This window comes from Sardina pilchardus, chromosome 10 (assembly GCF_963854185.1).
Source record: "Sardina pilchardus chromosome 10, fSarPil1.1, whole genome shotgun sequence".
NCBI lineage: Eukaryota > Metazoa > Chordata > Actinopteri > Clupeiformes > Clupeidae > Sardina > Sardina pilchardus.
The window spans coordinates 4,381,315-4,405,115 of record NC_085003.1 but is presented as its reverse complement, the minus strand read 5'-3'; the positions used below and the strand labels follow the sequence as shown (position 1 = coordinate 4,405,115).

Genomic DNA, 23,801 nt, shown 5'->3' with positions numbered 1-23,801 from the left:
TAAACACACGTGGGAAAACTGAGCAGTTCAACAGGTACACTATTATGAGGTTCGAGTGGAAGTGGCTGGGAAGAGGGCAAAGTAACTAGTTTCAGAGACATCAGTTTCAGACTAGTTGCCATATCTTGTGTTCCTTTCCCTTGTTACTTCCTGTTATGCCTTTGTTTTACTTCCTGTGTCCTGTACAATGCGCTCCTTTTTCTACCCTTGTCATGTGCTCCTTCTTCCTTGTATCCCTGTCTCCGCCCCCTCACCCAAGTCTCGTTCTGTTCCCCTTATCATAGATCTCTGAAGTTAACCTATACTACATAAAGGATCCAAAGCTGCCATCTTTGTCCATAAGGACATCCGGGTGTTAATTGAAGCTAACTGCCCCATGGCAAGTTGCATTGTAAGTTAGCTCTGGGGTAGCAAAGATTAAAGTGTGTCGTCTTCACCTACCAAAGACCACAGTATCCACTCAAAGGCAGAGGGCAAAACTTTGTAGTGCATTTCCAATTTCTTCGTCCCCGCGAGAGTTTAACATGTGCGATAATTCAAAATCCCCATGTTAGTTTCCCATAGAAAAAATCTCAAGATACTGGATTACTTTATTTGGGCAAAGATGGTAGCTTTTTTGTAGGCGAACTTCAGAGGTCTATGGCCTTGTTCCTTTCCCACCTGTGCCTTATTAGTCTGCCTAAGTTCTGTGTATTTACATCCCTAGTTTTGTTCTGTCTCTTCCTGTTTAAATGTATACATGTATACTGTGCGTCTCCTAAATTTTACCACTGAATCCGAAAGAATCTTGTTGCCGTGCATTTGGTTCACATTTGCTAGTATTGTGACATCAAAGGTTGAGTTTGGCTAAATACTACATACTGTATATCCTCTACAACAAAGCCATAGAGTTACCTTTTTTCTGATGATTCAGGAACAGTAGGATGTGCTTTGCCATAAGAAAATGCCACTATTGCGAATGGACACACATGTCGAGGACACTTCTCTGTGTCTCTACCTCCATTCATCAGCTCATACATATAGTGCTGTAAGATGCAAACACAACATGGCTCAGGAACGCACATTTTACATGTAAAAAAAACACTACTTTCATGGTTGCAAGTCAACAAAAACATTTTCATTGTGTCAATCAAGACCTCAGCATATCATCAGGAGCTGTTTAGTCATATTGTCTAGCTTTAAAGCCTACCAAAAAACACCAAGTGTAGAATTTTTAGTTAAAATATTCTAAATAAAAAAATGGAAAAAGAGTACTCATTTTGATGTAATGTTAAAAACGGCTTATGTTCCATGCTGTCCAGATCCACTAAGCGTAGCATGACAATCAGCTAGCTTTGCTTTGGACCAATTCCACGCTGTACGCCAAGGCGGGCTATATCAAATACTTGCCATACACATCAATGAAAGTGTGTTGTTGTGGACTTTAAAGGGCATTCAAGGCAACTCAAATTATAAGCGCTTTCAACATTCTGCCAGAGTGACTGAAATAACCATCACTTTTAATGTGGACTTGGATGTTGTATGAGACAAATACACTGATGAAAAAAAATAAAGGAACACTGTTTCAAAGGATATTGATCTGGCCAGTTATGTAACAGAGGTGAGTGTGATCAGTTTCATCTGCTTTGCTGTCAACGAAATGAACTACAGGTGCACTAGAGGGGCAACTATGAGACGACCCCCCCAAAACAGGCCCGATGGCCTCTAGAGGGTCCTGTGCTCACTGCTCAGCACCGTGAAGCTCAATTAGCATTTGCCACAGAACACAAAATTGGCTGGTCTGCCACTGGCGCCCTGTGCTTTCCACAGATTCACCTTAAGCATGTGACAGACGTGAAAGGGTCTGGAGATGGAGTCATGGAGAACATTATGCTGCCTGCAACATCATTAAGCATGACCGGTGTGTGGTGGTGGGTCAGTGATGGTCTGGGGAGGCATATCCTTGAGGAATGCACAGACCTCTACGGGCTAGACAATGGCACCCTCTTAGTATTGGGATGAAATTTTCAAAGCCAATCTGACCCTGGTGCGGTGTGCCCTGGGTTCCTCCTGATACACAACAATAGCCAGCCACATGTGTGCAGGGGTGTGCAGGCAGTTCCTGGAGGATGAAATAATTGATACCACTGACCCCACACTCTCCTGACTTAAATCCAATAGAACACCTCTGGAACTTTATGTTTTGGCCCATCCAACACCACCAGCTTGCACCACAGACTGTTAAGGAGCTCAGTGATGGGAGTGTCCACATCTGGGAGAAGATCCCCCAGGACATCATCCATTGTCACATAAGGAGCATGTGGGGGCCATACACACTTCTGAGTACCATTCCGACTTGCAGTTGTGAAATTTAGGCAAAACGGACTAGCCTGCCACATCATTTTTAAAATGATTTTTGTGAGGTCTTTGAATTCAGCCCTCTGCAGGTCAATCATTTTCATTTCCAAAAAACCCTGTCAATATCAGTACTGATATCCAGCATGGTGTTATTTTCCCATTGAGATTTGTTTTTTTTAGCAGGGTATATACATTATAATTGCTCTTTTGAATCACCTGAGTTCTCTCAAATGCCAGAAAGGAGCTGGTAGTGGCTGTGACTGTGCTGAGTTGATCTGACTCGTGGCAGTCAAACCCTTCTGTGGGAGGAGTGAAGTTCACAGTGTAGTTGTCACTCACTTCTTTCACTCTGCCCTGGTGACAAGACAGAATAGTTAGTTAGACAAAGATGTATATAACCACACAATTTTGCTCTAATCACTACATACAAAACAGTTGTGGAAAAGTTTATTTCCATTTCATACAGTATGTTAAAAAACGACATTAGCATAGAATAATGTATTCTATATAATGAACATAATGCAAGGCTTATTGTTTTCAGGCACTGTGCCTGAACTCAGGCATACGCCAATGTCCGATAAAATGTTCAGTGACGTAAGCCCTGAAAGAACGTGTAAAACAGTAAAGCTTAACACACAACAGAAAACAATAGTTACCTTTGTAAGTCTTACTATAGCAATATGGCCAGACTTCCCACAGTACCATCGTTTCACGTCCAGGCAGTCTGAGTACTTTGAAACATACACTCCTGTCAAACAAAGCATGTACTTAATGAGTTATAGCAATATTCTTCATCTAACCAAGTTGCTACCAACATATAGCAATTTTTAAAAAAATCTGATATGTATTTTTTTTTTCATTTATCACTATTCTTCTTAAGACTGAAGCTTACAAAAGTAAACATGTAAGGGATAACGGTCGACGAGGTGACCGGTTCGATGGAAATAATGGCTAGGTGGAGGTCTAGAACTCCCCGCTTATCTCCCGTTTGTATTCTTCACCTGTATTTATTCCACCGTTGCCACTTGTGTAGTGCTAATTTCCTATTACAATGTAACAATTTAAATCACTAAAACTGTCTTGATTGTGGAATTACTTTCCGCCACATATCAACTTTGCAGGACAAAACTGCCATTACTAGTTCTAAATGGATGGTTGCTATGGCCAAAGGCCAGTCGTTAGTTCTAAATGGCTGGTTGTTACGGCCAAAAGCCAGTCGTTAGTTCTATCTCTCCCGTTGTCAAGCCTCCAGACATCCAGAACCTGTTTGTTTCAAAGTCATCTGTACTGCAGCATTGTAGCCTGTTGATGTACTGTAATAACATTGGCTCCCAATACACGCATGAGAAGTTTAAGGTAGTTTTTAACAGTTTAGATGCGTACAGGTATGGTAAATTCTAAATCAAGATGATTGAAGATGAAGATATGAATTAGGCTGGATTTTTTTTAATACAGAACCAGACTGATCTTAGTCATTTTGGTTGTTATGAAAACTTGGAATATGAACTTGTTAACCCTATACATTTAGTTTAAATCCACAAAGATAAATCAGTCTTTGATCAAGAAAATGTCATAAAAGTATGTGCAGAAGAGTTGTTTAAAACGCCCAGATTTTCCTAAAGTTCCTAAGCTAGCCAATGCAAACACCTTTTTCTGAGAAAGGAGTGCCCTTAAATCCATTTCTGAACACCACCCACGCAGTTAATACATGTGAAACCAGAAAAACAGGAACTTACACATTCTTCTGATGGGGGCATCTTATTTTCCAAATAGACTACAATACAATAGAGCCTAGACTCAAGCCGAGTTCAACTCACCCTATGACCTCAATTTTTGATTTTCTAAAGCGTTCACCCATCACAGCCAACCAATATCAGCGGTGAAACCACCAAACAAGTGAGGTCATATCTCAGCAAAACTTTCAACTAACAAAACCATAGACAAAGCCACATAGACTTCTATAACATAGTTTAATATGAAAAAACGGTGAAGTGTTCCTTTAAATCCAGAGAGAACACCAACCAGTCTTTGATTTTGCAAATGTAAGCAAGGTGAACTGAATAAAGAACAGCCTACAGTAAAATGGTGTCATCACATAGCTTAACACAGAAATGACTTCACAAAATTTGACTTTTGCTTTAAAGTTCGTTTATAAAGAGTCACGACATGCTCGATGTGTGTAGATTCATAATTCAAAGTGATGGCGTGATGTGAGTGATGCCTCGTATTGGCATCGAAATGAGGCAGCAAAAACTGAAAATAGGGTTTCAGTTATAATATGGGCCTGCAAAATTGCATGCTCATTACATAATTTTAGTATTGTTTCCAGAAAAAAGTTTATAATTCCACCGGGAAGTGAGTTACGAGGTTATGACACCAGTCACAAAATGTTGTACTTCTAGGAAAATGGAAAAGGCTCATATAAAGGCTTGAAACATTACTGAAGTAGCACTATTTGATGTCAAAGTGATGGCAAAAAGAATGGGGGTCAATGGAATGCTAACTCCAAGTGGTCGACTTCTAGCCTCAAGGCCGCCCATAGCGGTACGGTTTCTGAATGTTCGCCTACCCCCTTGATCAAAACCAGCCTTGGTACACAAACTTGGGATTCGATGGCGAAGATGCACAATACATTTGGTGCCCTTTAACCTCTAAGGGTGCTGCAACTACCAAACTCTTGGCACAGCTGCACTGTTGGAATCCTTGGATCAAACAGAGTTCAACGCACCAAATTCCACTGTCTGCTGTCTGCACTGGTGAACTGCACCTGAGCAAGCAGGAACTTGCCTTCATCACACTCTTCAACTCAGTAAATACTGAATTACTTGCTCAGAGATTACCTGTACATGAGCTGAACGTTTTACTTGGTAAAATCCATAATTTATTTTTAAATCAGCTAGTTTCAATATAACATATCTTGAACAACACAAACCTGCAGGAGGGTGGGTAAATATGTGTGATCCACTTCAGATGCATGTCTGTGTCATAAATGCTTTTCTCCCACTGAGGCATATTAAACATCTCTGGCAATATGGGAAGTTTGGGAAAAGCTATGTCAAGGCAGGGACTCACACCATCCCCCTGGCAATTTTCTGGCAATTCTCTCATATAATACTACAGTTTCTTGTACAATACTACCACATTCACCGGTGATACATCACTGGCAAACTCAAGGCCATGGGACTGCTTAGTAGCAGTGTGTAATTAGAAACTGCAAAACTATAAAACACCTTGGACAAAAATCTTTGATGACGCAGACATAGTGTACCATTCTAATCTGAGAATAACAGTTTGGGGTATTGCCTGATCCACTCCATTTGAACAAACAGAATGCCAGTAATAGTTAACAGCAATATGTAAACCAGCACATTCTGTGTGGACTTTGACCATTATATCACTGTTTAACCTGCAAAACAACACATCTTGGCAACACCCGAGTTGTACACGAGTGCCTTCAGGAGAAATTCAAGACACCTTTCTGTGTTTTTACTTAATGTAGGCTGGTGTTCAAATGAAGAGCAAACATGTTTTCACCTTATCTCTCTACTGAACACAAACGTGTTTCCACCTAATCTCTCTACTGAACACAAATGTGTTGCTTTTAGAGCAATAGTTAGTTTAATGTTGAAATGGTGACTCAGGTCATGTGAGTGTTAAGTACTGTAATTAAAGTAATGTAAATCGATATTCTTTACTGTAATAACGCACATGATCTAAACAAGTGCCCATATTCCACTGTTCTCTATTTTGCTTGTGTAACTGTGTGTGTGTGTGTGTGTGTGTGTGTGTGTGTGTGTGTATGGGTGCTTCTTGTTTGTACATCCTTGCAGAGAAAACACATGAGCTTTCAGGGGGAACGCTGGCGAGACACGCCGCTCCGTCTGGCATTATGTTTTTGTTCGTTTTTGTGTAATATCCGTAATTTTATGTCATTTTCGGCTACTTTTGATATTTGTTTGTCTAGTTAAAGGAATAGTTCGGAATTTTGGACATAGGACCTCATTTCCAACTTTGCCGAGGTGATGTAAGTCGGTGGAGACCATTTTTATCGCGTTTAACCCCTTCCTTCAGTTGCAGCGTTCCCCTTTGCTAAGGCTGGTTCTGAGCTAACGCATTTCAACAGTAACATCCAAAACAGTCTTACCCTTAGCCTACTCACTCCACAGCACACCCGAGACAAGTAAATTAAATCGTCAGACTATCGATATACATGTCCGTGTTGATAGAATAATTTTAGAAATAAAACTAACCTTGCAACTCAATGATTTATTACATTTTGAGGGACTAGTTTCTCAATATCAATCCGCCACTGCCATACAGGGAACAGAGTAGGCTATTGCAATGCGATGCAAGGTTCGTTTTGTTCTATCAACACAGGCCTTGTGTAACAGACAATAAAGTATTATCTAATCTAATCTAATCTAATCTAGTCTGACTAATCTAGTCTAGTAACGTTAATGGCAAGTTAACGTTAACTAACGTGACCTTCGTCCGGTGGGCTGATGAGCTTGCCTTGGATGGGCTGCCTTGGGTCTCTGAAGTCCTTCTTGCAACAACGCTGAGCCTCAAACGTCTGGACGGATAGATTGCTCAGGGAAATGGGACTATTTTGTAATTTTTTTGTTCATGTCTTGATGTCACTGGTACGCTGGCGACTACGCTGCTCCGTTCGGCATCTTTTGTTTTATGTATCAATGTCTTATATAAAGTGCTTTGGGTTGCACTCTGTGCATGTTAAATGCGCTAAAATATATTTTTTATCTCGGCTTCATTGAAAATGAGGGCTACCCTCAATGACACTCCGCGAATAATAAAGGTTGAATGAATGAATGAGCTTCAATTGCACTTACTGTGGTAATATCCATTCAAAACCCAGACACACATGCCTTATCAAATTGAAACTGTCAGTCACATGGTAAATGTACCAAGTGGGTCCCTTTACCCTTTGAAGGATCTCCAAGCGTAGAGCATGAGCCATGTCCAGTAAGTAGACCGCTATCCCCAAGTTTGTTTGCCTGAAAATGCATCAAAACAATCTTAAAATTGAGTAAGTACATTAAAAAAATCATTCCATGATATTTTACAAGTAACCTTTCTATACTGTAAAAATAAAATATCACCAAGTGTTAGTAATCTTATATTAAGATAAAAAGATCATTGACTTCATTTAAATGTATACTATGCAGGATTGGCGATTTCATCGCCGGTTTCGTTTTCACTTTTTGTTTTCACTTGCATATTTTATGCTTGCATATTTCTCTGCAGAGCTTCCCCTACAGCTTTAGCGTGTATATTTGACAAATCTCCTCAAATGGTCAGTCTGCCGTGCCTTTTCATGAGACTTTACATGACACCTCCTGGAGTAGAGCATGGGTGCGTGCCCGACGTCTCCTGAAGTTGCAAGTGTGGTTCTACCACTACAGATCACTAGAGCGCCCGAAAAAAACACTGTTCGACCGGTAATGACTCATTTAATCATATATAACAGTATGGAACGAATTGATTAACTGAAAAACGTTGCATAGTTTACCTTTAAGAAGAATCTGACTTATTTCAAGAAGTCATTATCAAGACAAATTTGCTCAACGCACTGGCAGACAAAATCCTGTGGGTCGGATGAATCGGTGTCTTTCAAACTGCCTCTGCACGTAATAGGCCAGCATTTGTGACCAATCGTAGCCTGCCGGCAAAACCGCAAATACATCCTTATTTAAAACGAATGACTTGAGTGCTTCTTTCTGCGCAACCTTCAAAGAAAAGCCTAAGTCTATCTCTTCCAATGAGCCGATTCAAATGAGCGCGCTTCGTTAGCCTCATCCATCTTTCGCTGTTCTCTCTGGTTGTTTAACATGGTCTCACACCCAACTCGTCAAATGAGGACGCATGGTCAAGCATCAATATCGGAAGCCGAAGGTCTGTCGTCACCGTGCTAAGGCGGGCTCAAGGACTCCGTACACAGATAGAGTGTTCTGATTGGACTGGCTGCCTTGGTGCCGGACGCAGGATTTGCCTTAAAGTGTAACTGCACCCTAAAATATGTTTTTTGAGCTGTTGATTGATTGAAATTACTCGTAAGTGGTGAACTACACCATTACCAGGGTTAATATTGATATATCGTGTTTCCCGAGAAAAGTAACATTTCGTATGATTTTGTATTGGAGATGTAGTTCTCCACGCCTCTACAGGTTGAAACATTCATTTTGGTCCAAAATGCTATTGGAAAGCTGACGTAGTCCTGCTGCACTTCTCTGGCGAATCTACGTCACCGGGTCGTTACAAATTAGGAATGAAACACCCCAACACCTGCTGCCCTGATTAGCCTACCTGTGATAAGCCGTGTCTGCAGCACTCATTCCCAGATTGACACAAAATCACCATGGTTGATTGGCTGCAGCAGTGCTGCACTCCCTTCCAAATTTCAGGATGTCCCGCCCATTTTGAAAGCCTTTTTTCAGAAATGTGAAGTGGGTGGAGTTATGGGGTGCAGTTACACTTTAACTCATTCACTGTCATTGACGTCTTTAAACGTCAATTTAGACACATGCGCTGACTGCCATTGACGTCTATAGACGTCAATTGCATTTTTCAATGGAGAGGGCTCATGGGTGGCCTTGGGAACGATCTGGCAGAGTTTCAGGCTTGTAAACAGACTGTACTAGCGATCCGAACCGCTAGATGGAAGCAGTGCCATTTGGATGATTAGTATCTGCCTGCAGAGTGCACATGCAGAGACATACAACAAGAAAACACACTGAAGATCGACCACAGTGGATCTAGTTAGCACGCGGTGCAGGGAAAAAATATGTTTACTGTTATATGTTAACGTTTATTTTCACAAAAAGATCGTTTTCTCCATTTTTGGGTCAAAAACAGGTAACCCATGTTCTACTGACGATTACTAAAGAACGGAAAACGATAGAATCAAACCGCCTGTTTGATTTGCATTGAGCTCAATGAGCATCAAACAGGCTAATAGGCCTACTGGAAAAAGCACCATGCCAATCTCTAACTATGGTGACGGGTATGTGATGATGTGGGGCTATTTTAATTCCAAAGGCCAAGGGAACTTTATCAGGATGCATAATATCCTGGATCCATGAAATAGCTGGCCTTAAAAAATAAAAATCTGCCTGCCCCTTGGTCAGACATGGGCAACATGCGGCCCGCAGAGTGCTTTGATCCGGCCCGCGCGATGCCCGATTGCCCTGGATGAAATTACTGACATCAAAGACACTGCCCAGCTGCTTATATTCATTTGAGGAATTACTGACACATTCGAAATAGTGGAGGAGTTTCTCGCGATGGAATCAATGAAGGGGACAACAAGAGGTTTGGACCTTTACAACAGTGTGTCAGGATGCTTGGAGAGATTGAACCTACCATGGACGAAATTACTAAACGTGACCACAGATGGCTCTCCGAACCTCACCAGGAAGAACTCTGGATTACTGCGTAGGATACAGGACAGGGTGAGAGAGGATGACCCCAACTCAACTCTGATTTTCTTGCACTGTATCATTCATCAAGAGGCCTTGTCTAACTGTGTTGGAGCTTGACCATGTCACCAAAACTGTGGTGAAAATTGTCAATTTTATTAGGGCCCGGGCGCTTAACCACCGCCAGTTTATCCAATTGTTGGAGGAGAGTGACTGTGCGTTCACACCGCCGGCGACTTGAGCTTCCAAAATCACTCTGGACGCCCTGTAAAGGACGCTGTGGGAAGCTTGGATGCTTTGGCCGCTCTGACGTAGTAGCATTCTATGTTCGTTGCTGGTCGTTTGGTCGCTGAACCGCGTCATAGCTCATTACCATAAAGTTAAACCACTTTCTACTTTCTCTAGTCGCTCAAGACGCCCAAAACGCGACACCGACGGATTGGTCGCTGCTGGCAGCTGAGAGAAGCCGGCTTCCATTGAAAATGAATGACTTCCGGAATCTTTGGAAGCTCAAGTCGCCGGCGGTGTGAACGCACAGTGAGACAGAACATACTGATGTGCCATACCACTCGAACGTGCGCTGGTTGAGCATGGGCAAATTGCTTCGTCGTGTGTGGGATTTGAGAGAAGAGATCGGGATGTTTCTCGAGAATGTCGGGAAGGCTAGCGACTTTCCAGAATTGAAAGATCAGGATTGGATCATTGACTTTGCCTTCGCAGTCGATGTAATGGGCCATTTGAACGACCTCAATATGAAGCTGCAGGGAAAGGATATGTTTGTGCACGAACTGTATTCCTGTGTGCGAGCAATCAGGGCAAAGCTGACCCTGTTTTCCCAACAAATCTCAAACAAGTGTTTTACACATTTCCCAACTCTCGCTTCAATGAAGGATGTACCATCCCAACACACTGTGAAATACACCACTACACAATCTGCACACTGAATTCAACAGGCGTTTCGCTGACTTTGGCAAGATTGAAGAAGAGCTGGAACTGATGTCCACTCCTTTCTCCTTTGACAGCGACAAAGCGCCTCCTGATACTCAGCTTGAGTTGATTAACATGCAGTGCGATCCTACTCTAAAGGAGACATTTTTTTCATCTTCACTGGATAAGTTCTACGGTGCATTAAATGAGGGCCAGTTTTCGAACATGCGGAGGCGTGCACAAAAGATGCTTGTTTTATTTGGATCCACGTACGTATGCGAACAGACTTTCTCTGTGATGAACTACAACAAGTCCCACTACAGATCACGTCTTACCGACAAACATCTGTCGTCCGTTTTGCGCATTTCAACGTCCAAAATGACACCAGACTTCGATGCCCTTGTGATGAGAGGTGACCGCCTTAATTGCTCACATAACGTTACATGAGACCGATTGAAAATCTTGTAATCTAGTCCTCACATAGATAGATAAACGGGTCACTTTTAGTTCAGTCACTCTTACATCAGTTCACCATGATTGAGTATTTTCATTATCTTTGATATCCTGTTGTTGCATATGATTTCCATTGTGTGTGAAATAGCCTACATGGGCAATGTAGATGGCAATAATAGGCCTAGTACAGCTGAATTTCTAAATGTTTTCTGAGATGCTCCGTTTTTAAAGCATACATCTTTAGGTTTTCTTTACATATCACACAGTTAAACTGTGCTAGCTTGTAATAGAGATAAAATACATGTTACAAATATCTGTAGGTCTAAATGACTTAAAACAGCTAGATATAATGTATGTGTTTTTCCATTCACCCTGTTGTGGTCTAAAATAAAATGGATAATTACAAGTCAGTCAGCCTTGTATTTTAATGCAATCTTTATACTCCTGCACAGTCCAGCCTTGCACACATACATTTGCAATTTTGCTAATATAGTTTCTGTCTTGAAGAGCTACTTCTGGTATGAATGACAGTTGAACAAGTTGCAGGGCCTAATGTAGAAGCCTAAAGTTAATGCATTCAGCTGGTAAAGAGGCAAAGGAGCTGATTTGCATAAAATGTGTGTAATTTAATGTAACAACACTGTTTAATTTCAAATCGCCGAATGTGTGGCCCTCGGCTTACTTTGGTAAACCAAATGTAGCCCTCAGACTAAGGCTGGCTTTACACGACAACGCTCCCGGGTGAAACCGACAAAATATTTTATCAGATGTGCCTTTCGTTTAGACGGCGACAGCGTTTTTGGGGCTTAAAAACGCAAAAAAATGAACCCACCCTCCAGAGTGGAAATCTTAAAAACGCTCCACCGTCGCGTTCCCGTCTAAAGGGTTGACAACGCAAAAGTGTGCTCTGAGCTGCTCACGCTGGCTATCCTCGCATACGCGTTGACGTCATATACAGTGCCTATAGAAAGTTATCATACCCTTTTGAAATAGTTACTTTTTTTGTCTTACAGCCTGAAATCAAAACCCATTTAAAAAAAAAATCTTTTCCAGTTTTATTTACAAATGTAGCTGTACAACATCAAAATAATGAAAAAAAAGTAAACAGTTCTGTAAATTAATAAAAAATGAAAAACTAGAATAACAGGGTTGGAAAAGTCATCATACCCCTGACTTAATACTTTGTAAAGCTTCCTTTTGCCAATTTTCCGTGCAGAAATGTTAAAATTTAGTCAAATTCTGTAGGGAATGGCGATGGACTGCTCTCTTCAAGTCAATCCACATATTTTCTATAGGATTTAAGTCAGGGCTCTGACTTTGCCACTCAAGGATATTCACCATCCTATCCTTAAGCCACTGCTTTGTTCTTTTGGCAGTATGTGCAGGATTTTTGTCGTGTTGGAAGGCGAATGACCTCCCCATCCTCAGCTGTTTAGGAGAGGGACGCAGGTTTTCCTCAAGAATTTTGGTGTACTTGGCAGCATCCATTTTCCCTTCTATCCTGACCAATTGCCCAGTCCCCGCTGAAGAGAAACATCCCCAAAACATAATGTTGCCCCCACCATGCTTCAAAGTAGGTATGGTGTGTTTTGGGTGTGTTTGGGTGTGTATACTGTGTTTGGTTAGCGCCTGGAGCTCAGTCCAAAAACTTCAATCTTAGTCTCCAAAAAGTTTGATCTTAGTCTCATCTGACCATATAAGCTTTTTCCACATGGTAGCAGAATATTCCAGATGTGTTTTTGCACTGAACTCCAAGCGCAATGTTTGGCGAAAACCAACACAGTACACCACCCAAAACACACCATACCTAGTGTGAAGCATGGTGGGGGCAACATTATGTTGTGGGGATGTTTCTTTTCAGCGGGAACTGGGCAATTGGTCAGGATAGAAGGGAAAATGGATGCTGCCAAGTACACCCACATTCTTAAGGAAAACCTGCGTCCCTCTCCTAGACAGCTGAGGATGGGGAGGTCATTCGCCTTCCAACACGACAATAATCCTAAACATACTGCCAAAAGAACAAAGCAGTGGCTTAAGGATAGGATGGTGAATATCTTTGAGTGGCAAAGTCAGAGCCCTGACTTAAATACTATAGAAAATATGTGGATTGACTTGAAGAGAGCAGTCCATCGCCATTCCCTACAGAATTTGACTAAAGTTTAACATTTCTGTATGGAAAATTGGGCAAATATTCCCCTATCTAGGTGTGCAAAGCTATAATAGAGACATATCCAAACAGATTGATGGCTGTAATGAAAGCAAAAGGAAGCTTTACAAAGTATTAAGTCAGGGGTATGATTACTTTTCCAACCCTGTTATTCTAGTTTTTAATTTTTTATTAATTTTCAGAACTGTTTACTTTTTTTTCATTATTTTGATGTTGTACAGCTAAATTTGTTAATAAAACTGGAAAAGATTTTTTTTTTAAATGGGTTTTGATTTCAGGCTGTAAGACAAAAAAAGTAACTATTTCAAAAGGGTATGATGACTTTCTATAGGCACTGTACATGTGCAGTACAGCCAAAAAATAACAAACATGTCGATTATTTCCATCAGTCAGACATTCAAGTGGCCTTAGCTACTTTGATAGCTATTCAGGAGTCCTTTCAGCACATAAGCAGAGTAATTACTGATATATCAGAACAGAGAAGGCGAATTAATTACTTGTGATCCAACGTCGTTTGCAACAATAGCTCGACCTCCTCGTCTGTCCAGACAAAGTTGTCTGTCTTGCCTCGGTTCTTAGCCATGATTTGGTTTTTGACGGTGGGCTATTTTCTTTTAGTCTTATGGCTATTTCGCGCTACTACGGAGAAAGTAGAAGGAAGTTTCAACGCATGCGCGCGCTCTTGGAGTTGTTGTTTGGCAGTGCTCCACAGTATCACCTAGCCACCTGGCATGCATACTACATCAAATTTCACACACTTTTGCGTCACCGTGTGCATGCAGATTTCCACCCAAAGACGCTCGTCTAAACGCGAAATAAAAAGTGGGAACGCAACGCCACTTTTGCGGATTGTGTTCAGATCGCTGTCGTGTAAAGCTAGCCTAAAACTGTTGCCCACCCCTGCCCTATGTTAACCCTATGTGTTAAATTCCCATAGGGTTACATAGGGGTTCAAATACTTCCTTCCCCCTAGCATTTAGGAAAAACATTTATTTATTTACGATACATTCTTCAATCACAAAGCAAATTGGTGTAAGCGGTTTTATTTTTACTCATTTTTTGAATAAAGACATTAAGATCAATTGTCAAATGATGATTTTCTATTCCTCTTTTTAGGCAACTTTAGCATAGCCTGACTCTCGCCAGACCCTTGTAGTTCCGCCATGCTCCACCAGAGGCGTTTCGCTGAGCTCCACACAAGGGTCTGGACGCGAGGGCAATCCAAACCCCTGTGCCAGTGATCAAAAAATGAGCAGCCAATCAGGAGCGCCGAAGCGAGTGTTTGATTCAAATAACAATGGCGGCACGCAGCGAGGAGTCTTGTGCTGACATTGATTCTGCTATTTCAACCGTTTTGTCGAATCTATCGAGTATTCATTCTTTCAGAGAATAGTTTTGAAGACATTTATTGGTGGCAAGGATGTTTTTACTCTTCTTCCGACCGGGTTTGGCAAGAACTTGAAGAAGCCTAGCACGTCATTCAAGATAACAGGCAAGTGGTTTATCAAATCACATGCGAGGATGTTTTACAAGGACCCTTCAGAAATACATCTCCTATCGAGAAGTCCCAGATCCTTGTGTGAAGCAGACAGCGAACTACAGGATCTGGCGAAAGTCAGGTTAACTTTAGCATGGTATCAAATACATTTTCTCCTCACTGTACATATCGTTGGAAAGCTAAGTTTATGTCTGTTCATGTGAGCACACTAACTTAATTTTGCAAATTTTACCAAAGCGACTTGTTTCGCCTTGCAGGGTCACATATGTCTTAAAATAAATCAAACTCTCCTTAACTTCAGTCAAATGATTTTACAAGAATGCGCTAGATAAGTCTCTTTATACTGAAATGTTTTGATCTTGATTTAAAGAGACCCTATGCAACTTTTTCATAGTCATAAAATCGCTTAGAAATCGTTGTTTTGCTTGACTGACCAGTTTTATCGAAAACAGTAATATTTCCTCCCGCCCCCAGTGTCCCTATCCGCTATTGCAACCTTGCAGTTTGTTCAGGAGACGATCGTTCCCTGTTTACATCTGGAAGGCTGAGACGCATAAAGAACAAGGAGAACCACGCTTGCAATTTATATATTTATATATAGCCGTATATGTATAAATATACACGCTAAAGCTGTCGGGGAAGCTCAGCAGAGAAATATGCAAGCATAAAACGAGCAAAAATGAAAAACGAAACCGAAACTTAAGATGAAATCGCCAATCCTGCATAGTTTCTCTTTAAGATAATAACAATTGGTTAGATGTTGCAGAAGCAATTTTTGCAGTGTATACCTCACTTTCATCCTCAAACAACAGGAAACCAAACGATTCCTCGAGTTCCTCCTCGGTGTAACCACTCTCTTTCTTCTCCACTCTGAAGGTAGCATACTGCAGAAACATGTCACACATTTATTTCCAGACAGACATACATTATGTAAGGGATAATCAACGACGCGCCGTGCGTTTCTAAGAAAATAACATTAATTACAGTTCGATAAGTGCATTATTTTCCTAGAGACGCACGGCGTGGAGTTGATTATCCCGCTTATATCACTGCTACTATCATTTTCGTTTATATTGCCGCTGTCTTTTACCGTTACATTCACATTGGCGAATTATTATTCAAGTGCAATAAGCCCAAAAGAAGGGAACTACTTCATAGCCGTGCGGTATATCGAAAAATAATGCACATTCCAAATAGCGCATCACAATAGGAAATTTGACCAAGCAGTGGTATAATACTAGACAAAAAGTATCAAGTGCAGTATATAGTGTTGAAAATGCTTGTAGTTAGTGCATGCTGCTTTCTGCTTTCAACTCTGCTTACAGCTACCACCACTAGTTAGCCCACCTCATTGGTCGAGTGAGCAGATCTCTCCTGCCAAAACATAGCCTCTCCACCATCAAGATGCCCACATTCCCACCTCAGGGCCACATACTGGGTACCTTGCAGTCCATCCCAGGCTAAACTGCAGGTGATTCTCGGAACAGCAGTGAGCTCCACTGTGTGGACATGTCCTGATGTCTGTCAGTCACAGCGCCAACTATGGGTAAACAGCCCCACTGCTTTATGGGTAATCCTATTGAGGAAAGGCTAAGGGAGCACACCCAACAGAAAAGCAAGGAGCTGGTGGTGTGCAATAGCCCTGGTTGCAGCTAAGTAGAGTTGCTATAACATCGCTACTGCTGCTCTGAGGCTCCTTGATAAAGGGAATGGGCTTTACCTTCTTCAGTGAGTGGGACTGGCCATTAGGAATACCCTACTAGTAGGCAGCCATGGCCTACTGGTTAGGGATTCGAGCCTGTAACCGGAGGGTTGCTGGTTCGATCCCCGACCAGTCCACGGCTGAAGTGCCCTTGAGCAGGGCAGCTAACCCCTCACTGCTCCCCGAGCGCCGCTGGTTGGGCAGGCAGCTCACTGCTCTGGGTTAGTGTGTGATTTACCTCACTGTGATGTCACTGTGTGCTGTGTGTGTTCACTAATTTGGGTTAAATGCATGGGATCAAAAAAGTACTTATACTTATACTTATACTCTACTGCCAAAACTCACTGAATAGAACCATTTTAGCATCTAATGTATATTTACAGATATGTTTGTTTAATAATAATTAGTAATAAACATATCTCCATATTACCATATAACTCGATCTAAACTAAATCAAACTAATTGTATTTCAGATTAATTTCAATTATTTACAAAACAATGGGTAAAACCTAGTATTTGGAAGGATAACATTTAAATTATAAAAGGCAATTATAATTATAAAACGAGTACTTACTCGTTTCTGCAAGATGTCATTATTTATCAGATGTGCAGAACTGTAAATGAATGAGTTTCTTGACTCCTCATACAGGTAAGAGTTATGCAGGGGTGGTAGAATACTGTCATCAAATATTGCTGAGCCTGGAAGCACTGGTTCCAAAAGACCTGGAAAATTAATGGACAACGTTAGAAATGTTACTGTTGATTTGGAGCACAAGCAACAAGGTTAGTGTTTTGGGTACCTTGACAAAGCACTATGTACTGTCTAAATACAGCATATGCTCATATCACCTTCCTCATGTTCATGAATTGTTGGCTTGCAAATTGGTATGGTATGCATGGCATAGTCAAGGGAATAACACCCCTGGAAGCAAACTGTGAATCCTCCAGTGGCAATACTTAAATGCTTCTCTGTCCTAGACGCTTGGCCTATCCTTCTTACGCATGTAGTAGGCTACATACACACACAGAGGCATCAACTCCAATAGCATTGAAGGGCTGTTTGATTTTGCCCAAAAATAAAATCCAGAATTTCGATTACGATCATTTTGTAAACTGACATAAGGCAAGACATTTTTTCAAATATGCTCTTTTTTATCTAACATTTTACAAATAATTTCCCCATTGGAATTTAAGTGCAAATTTTGCTCTTATTAAACAATATTAATTATTAATAATTACTTTTCAATAATACATTAATACTAAGAACAAATATTGAACTTTTGCCATAAAATTCAACACTTGCAAACTTAAGTACCGTAATTACCCTCGTTAAAGTGAAAAATCAATTTTACGATTTCACATTTTTAACATCGTCCTGAACACACAATCGTGATTTAAAATTGATTAATTGCACAGCCCTACTCCATCATCTACTAGACTTAGATGAACACATGCAACTATGCCACAGATGTGATGGAATGCACACACCACAGATCTGTATGTGATTTTAGTGTAGCCTACTGTGTATGTTACTACAGTATAAATGTAAAACAATCTAATTGGCAACATCCAAGATTTTGGGAGGATGGTATCCAGGATACTGCTAGGGGACAGTGTTCAGAATGTTGCTAGGATAGTCCCTTCAAACGTATCAATTATGTTACAGTTACACCATTTCAAACGGCCAAGGTAACAAGGTAACAAGAAAACTACATGGTTGACCGGGCAAGTAGAAGTAACTCATGTAGGACCAAGAACTGTACCTTGGGGTACTAACAGAAAGTGAAAAAACACTGGATAATCATAATCGGATTATCTATAGATTTGGTGAAATGTGAAATGCAATATGGAACGATGTGTTCCCAACATTTGATTTCTATGGGCCTGTAAGTGTGCTCTTAAAATAGTCTTGCCCATTACATTGTTTAAAATGTAGGCCTTCTGTCCTTTGTCTGATATAATGTAACAAACTGTGGATCATTGTGTCACTGAATAGACTACCTAATGCTAGCAGTGCAGTAATCTTTTCTGCATTAATCGACTTTCATCATTTTGAAAATAGGCCAACTAAAATACCCAAAACTGTTTTGGTTACCTTTCATAAATGGCCAGATAAGCATCGAAGGCATGAAGGAAGGCCTAAACAAAGAATAAGGCAGGCGCTCGACTAGAAGTTTCTTGCACTCATGAAGGCTCGGCCTACATTAAGAAAAGTCGTAGGCCTAAAGGCTACAGTAAAGTTACAGTTTCTTTCAGATGGCCGTCTACACATAATATGCTGATTTAGCCTACGTGTCGTTATTGCATATTAATAACTTTAGGTAGGCCAATTGCACCACAAGGTGTGACAGGTAACATGTTTTTTTGCCCGAGGTCTTCACACAACTTATTTCTTATTTGTTTTACTTAGATATAGTTAAAGTGTGTAGCCTATAACTCGGACACATGGCCGAATAAAGCTAAATAGACTATGCTACTTTCAAGACGAAACCATTTAGCTAACACAGATTCGTTTCCCCACGCAACCTGTGCACGTTTGTGCGCATTACTGGAGTCATTGGCCTGTCAACTTGATGTGTAGTTTTGTTAAAAACCCATGTGCGAGTTGTGCTAGTACGAGCAGCCAAGTAGCACTCTACGTCTCACACGTTCTAGCTTTTGCTACAAACTGCCCAATCATGTGATACAAGCAAAAATAAAATAGCCTAGCCAAATAGAAATCTACCATTTCACAAGAGACATCTGAAATGGAGAATAGTCACCTTCTTTCGATCTGATATCATTCTCCATGATTACGCGCCGCTAGTTGAATTTCTGGTCGGTCCGTTTTCTATCTTGTTGACAAACATCTGAAGAATCTGTCATCAACAAGGCTACAGCAAAAAGTAATCCAAAATATAGAGGATCCGTAGCTTTACGTGAATCGTTGACAGCGAATATTCCGTTTGTCTCACTTTACTTGCTGTGTTTCGTCTTGGGGAAATGTTGCAACCAGGAAGCGACAAGTTCTAAACATTTTCATGGAACACTTCAGGTTTTGCGAGTATTGTCATTATATTTTTGCAATGCCTATATTTCCCTCGTTAAGGACATTGAATGATGGGTCACTACGAGCTTTAAACGAAACCTAACTCGCCAGGTAAGAAACAGAAAGTTAGAATGCGCTAAACTGCCATTTTGTAACTTCCTCAATGTAAGCCGCTGGTGGTTGTTGCGTTGCTGCGTTCTGTCAGATAGGCGTGCCAACAGCAGTCAGTGGAATCAGGGCTGAGTTCATGGTTCAGCCCATAGTTCAGCTGATCAAACGTTTCAACATAACCGGTTGTGCGGAGAACTTTGTTGGCGCAAACGCAACTGCTAAGACATCCTTCGCTTTCTTTACAAATATTTTACAGAACTGAAATTGGTGTAGTTTATATGTTTTATTATCCTTTCAACTATTGTTGGCTAAATGACTTGGACACACCATGCACTGATGTGTAGGCTAATGTTAATAAATGACTGACTATTATTGTGTACAGTAATGGGCTATTAGTATCTAAACAGTTGATGTGTATTAGAAGGTTAATGATTGAAATCTTATCTCTTCTAGAAAATGGAGCCCATTTTCCGCTTTGAGAAGGACTCAACTTCAGAGTTGACCCCTCAATGAAGGTAGGGGTCTCTGCCACTGGTAAAGAACTCCGAACTGGTGCGCTCTGAGGCAAGGGCTAGGGTGGCCAAGAAGGGATGACCCCACCGACCACCGGCCAGCGAGCTGCAGCTCGGCCAGTACAGGGGTCAGACATTCCGGTGGCTACTCGGCAACTACATGGGTTACGCTGTGACCATCATTGTATCCCACAAGGGAGAGAGAGAAGCAGGGGGCAAACCTGAAGAGGTATGTGCTGACCAGGGATGTGGAAAAGGGAGCCCAAGCAGCACCGCTCCTGGGCACTGTCGGTCCACCTGTTGACGAGGGTTCATCGGATTCCACTGCTCACTGCTGCCATGGAGGTCGACTCGTGCAGGCATGCCCCACCTGCCGTGACCCGCAGCCCTCTCCCTCTCCCAGCCACCAGAACGTCCCCTTCTCTGGCGCTCAGGTATGCTCAGCGATGACTTATTGTAGTGTGTGTGTGTGTGTGTCTGTGTTACCTTCAGTGCAGAACATTAAAGGAACACTTGTTTCATATTAAACTACGCTATTCCCCTAATTAAGACGAGTAGACATACCTCTCACGTTTCAATGTGTGCACTCACTGGCTCTGGCGCACGGCGCAACTTTGATAGCACTTAGCCCAATGCATTCATTGGATCCAAACAGAGATGAAGTTAGAAGCGACCAAACACCTCCATGTTTTCCCTATTAAAATACAGTTACATGAGTAGTCCCACGACCAAGTATGGTGAGACAAAATAAAACGTGGTGCATTTCTAAGCAGATAACAGGGATAACTATATTGTGTGGCACAGTGATATCCTCACTCACTCTTGCACTTTCAGTTTCACTTTGGAGTGAAGATATTACTGCGCAGAGTCTAAGAGCTCCCGATATTATTCCGCCACACAATATACTGTAGTTATCCCTTTTACCTGCTTAGAAATGCACCACGTTTTATTTTATTTTAGGGAGGTGAAGGTGGTTGGTCACTTCTAACTTCATCTCTGTTTGGATCTTAATGAATGCATTGGGCTAGCTAAGTGTTATCAAAGTTGCGCCGCGCGCCAGAGCCACTCTCGGGAGGCCATGTCAACCTAGCAACCACCATATGTGTCTTAACACCTAACAATCTCAATTACCCTAGCAACAACCTAGCAACCACCATTTTGTCAACCTAGGAACCACCATATTAACCAGCATTTATTACCTTGTCTCCATCTATCTAACCTTTCATCCAACTTTCTCTCCATCCATTTACTTCAAACCATTTATTAAACTGTCTATCTGTCTATCAACATAAATTAAACAGTTTGTCAACAACCATTAAACTATTTATCAACGTCCATCGTCCATCAATACCCAAATAACAAACCCTTCATTACCAAACAAATTAAAGACTGTATAAATAAAAAGAAAATTGCTTTTAAAACTAAGGACAAGGTTGCACTTAGATCAGTGCAGAAAGACCTTAACCAGAAATTGTGCGCAGCAAGGAACAAACAGAAAGAGCTCCTTGAACATAATTTTAATAGTTCTGACACCAGGAGAGTCTGGAGCTCTGTGAAGGCTATCACGAATATGAACCCTTCTAAAAAAGCCTTTAATAACGCCAGATGACTCTAAAATGGCTAATGATTTGAATAGTTTTTATTTGAGATTTGATACACAGGATTTCTCAGCAGATGGTTATAGGGAACTGGACTCCTTGCACACCGTTGCCAGTGCGTCAGACACGTTGGGGATTGATCCACAACATATCAAACGTCTTTTCCAACGCGTCCCTTTAAAAAAGGCGGCAGGGCCAGACAGGATTTCACCGTTTTTGTTAAAAACATTCGCTGAGGAACTAGTTGCTGCTTGGTGTCCCGTTTTCCAGCAGTCTCTTGATACTCACACAGTCCCTGCCCTGTGGAAACGTTCAGTGATTATCCCGGTGCCCAAGAAGGTTAACCCCACTGAAAACAATGACTTCAGGCCCGTAGCACTAACATCAGTGGTCATGAAATGTGTTGAGAATTACGTAGTGACTCAGTTGAAATTAGACGTGTATGACAAGTTAGACCCACTTCAATTTGCATACAGACGAGGGCGATGTACTGACAATGCTATCACATCACGCACCTTGTTCTAAAACATCTTGAGGATAAATCATCTTACACACGATTACTTTTTATTGATTTTAGCTCTGCTTTCAACACTCTCCAGCCCCACCTATTAGTTAAGAAACTCAGACAGCTGGAGGTCAACCATTCACGGATAGCGGTTTTATTCATTCCTGACAAACAGGACACAGCAGGTCAGGGTCAACTCCAGTCTGTCCCAAGTCAGAGTGATTAGCACTGGTGCACCACAAGGCTGTGTCAGCTCACCGGTCCTTTTCACCCTGTACACTAATGAGTGTTCAGCCAAGCACCCTGGGAACTTCGTTTTTAAATATTCGGACGACTCTGCAATTTTCTGCTTGCTTAAACAGAATGGTGATTTGGGCATTTATCATTCAGATGTAAGGCAGTTTGTTGAGTGGTGTGACTCCAACCACCTAATTTTAAACGTAAAAAAGACAGAGGAATTAATTTTCGATCCAAAGACAGTAGGCAATCACAACCCAGTAGTCATAAACCAGCAACCAATAGCACAAGTACAGTCTTATAAATACCTGGGTGTCCATATAGACAGCTCCTTAGCATGGAATATTCATGTTGACGGTCTCTGTTCCCGCCTGCAACAAAGATTGTATTTCCTGCGTAGGCTACGCTTGCACGGATTTGATCAAAAAATCATGATGATGTTTTACCATGCTGTCCTGGAGAGCATCAGATATGGGATAACCACTTGGTTTGGGAACCTCTCTGTTTCCCTGAGATCGAAAATAAATAACCTGGTTCACACAGTAATGAAAGTAATTGGTCTGAAACAGTACAACAACCTCCAGACTACCGTAATTTCCTGACTATAAGCCGCGGCTTATACGTTGATTTTGCAAAATTTCTTCAGCTATGAGGTTAATACAGGGGGCAGTTAATATGGTGTTAATATGGTTTTGTTTCTTTTAACTTGCATGAAACACTGTCCTGCGGCCTATACGCAATGCGGCTTATATGCGGGAAATTACTGTATCTTTGATCAGTGTGTTTTAAAACAAGTGGATAGAATCCTCTCTGACCCGCCTCACGTTCTATATTCACAATATGAGCCTCTACCATCAGGCAGGCGTTACAGAGTACCCCACTGTAGGTTAAATCGATTTAAAAACTCATTTGTCCCCATCTCAATCAAAGCCCTCAATAACTACAAACACCCTAAACAGTCAGGTGTTACAGGAGGTTTTTGTATTGTATTTTTGTATTCTTATTTATTGCCATTAGGCTTTACTGTTATTGTACATTGTGTGTCCTATTTATGTTTTGTCTTGTTGTCGTTTGGTTTGTCTTTGTACCGGGTCATATACTTTGAGAAGTCCAAGACAAATTTCCCTATGGGGACAATAAAGTATCTATCTATCTATCTATCTGTGTCTAATTCAATTGCTACTTAGCAACCTCCATAGCAAGCAACTCTAAAAATACATAACTTATAACAACACACTGTAAAATACACAACATGTAAATCCTCATTCGCTCTGTTTTACCCTATCTCTC

At 41.3% G+C, this 23,801-nt stretch overlaps 1 protein-coding gene across 1 annotated transcript; it reads right to left on the bottom strand.

The window, feature by feature from the left end:
* Nucleotides 1–389: 389 nt before the first annotated feature.
* LOC134094728 (protein TASOR-like) lies at nt 390–19,731 on the bottom strand. The gene is made up of 7 exons (XM_062548356.1): nt 19,283–19,731; nt 17,095–17,243; nt 15,607–15,702; nt 7,280–7,352; nt 2,994–3,085; nt 2,554–2,691; nt 390–1,025 (listed from the first exon to the last, which is right to left on the bottom strand). Exons 1-7 carry the CDS (start codon nt 19,308–19,310, stop codon nt 891–893), a joined length of 711 nt encoding a protein of 236 aa, XP_062404340.1. The 5' UTR covers nt 19,311–19,731; the 3' UTR covers nt 390–890.
* Nucleotides 19,732–23,801: the final 4,070 nt, after the last annotated feature.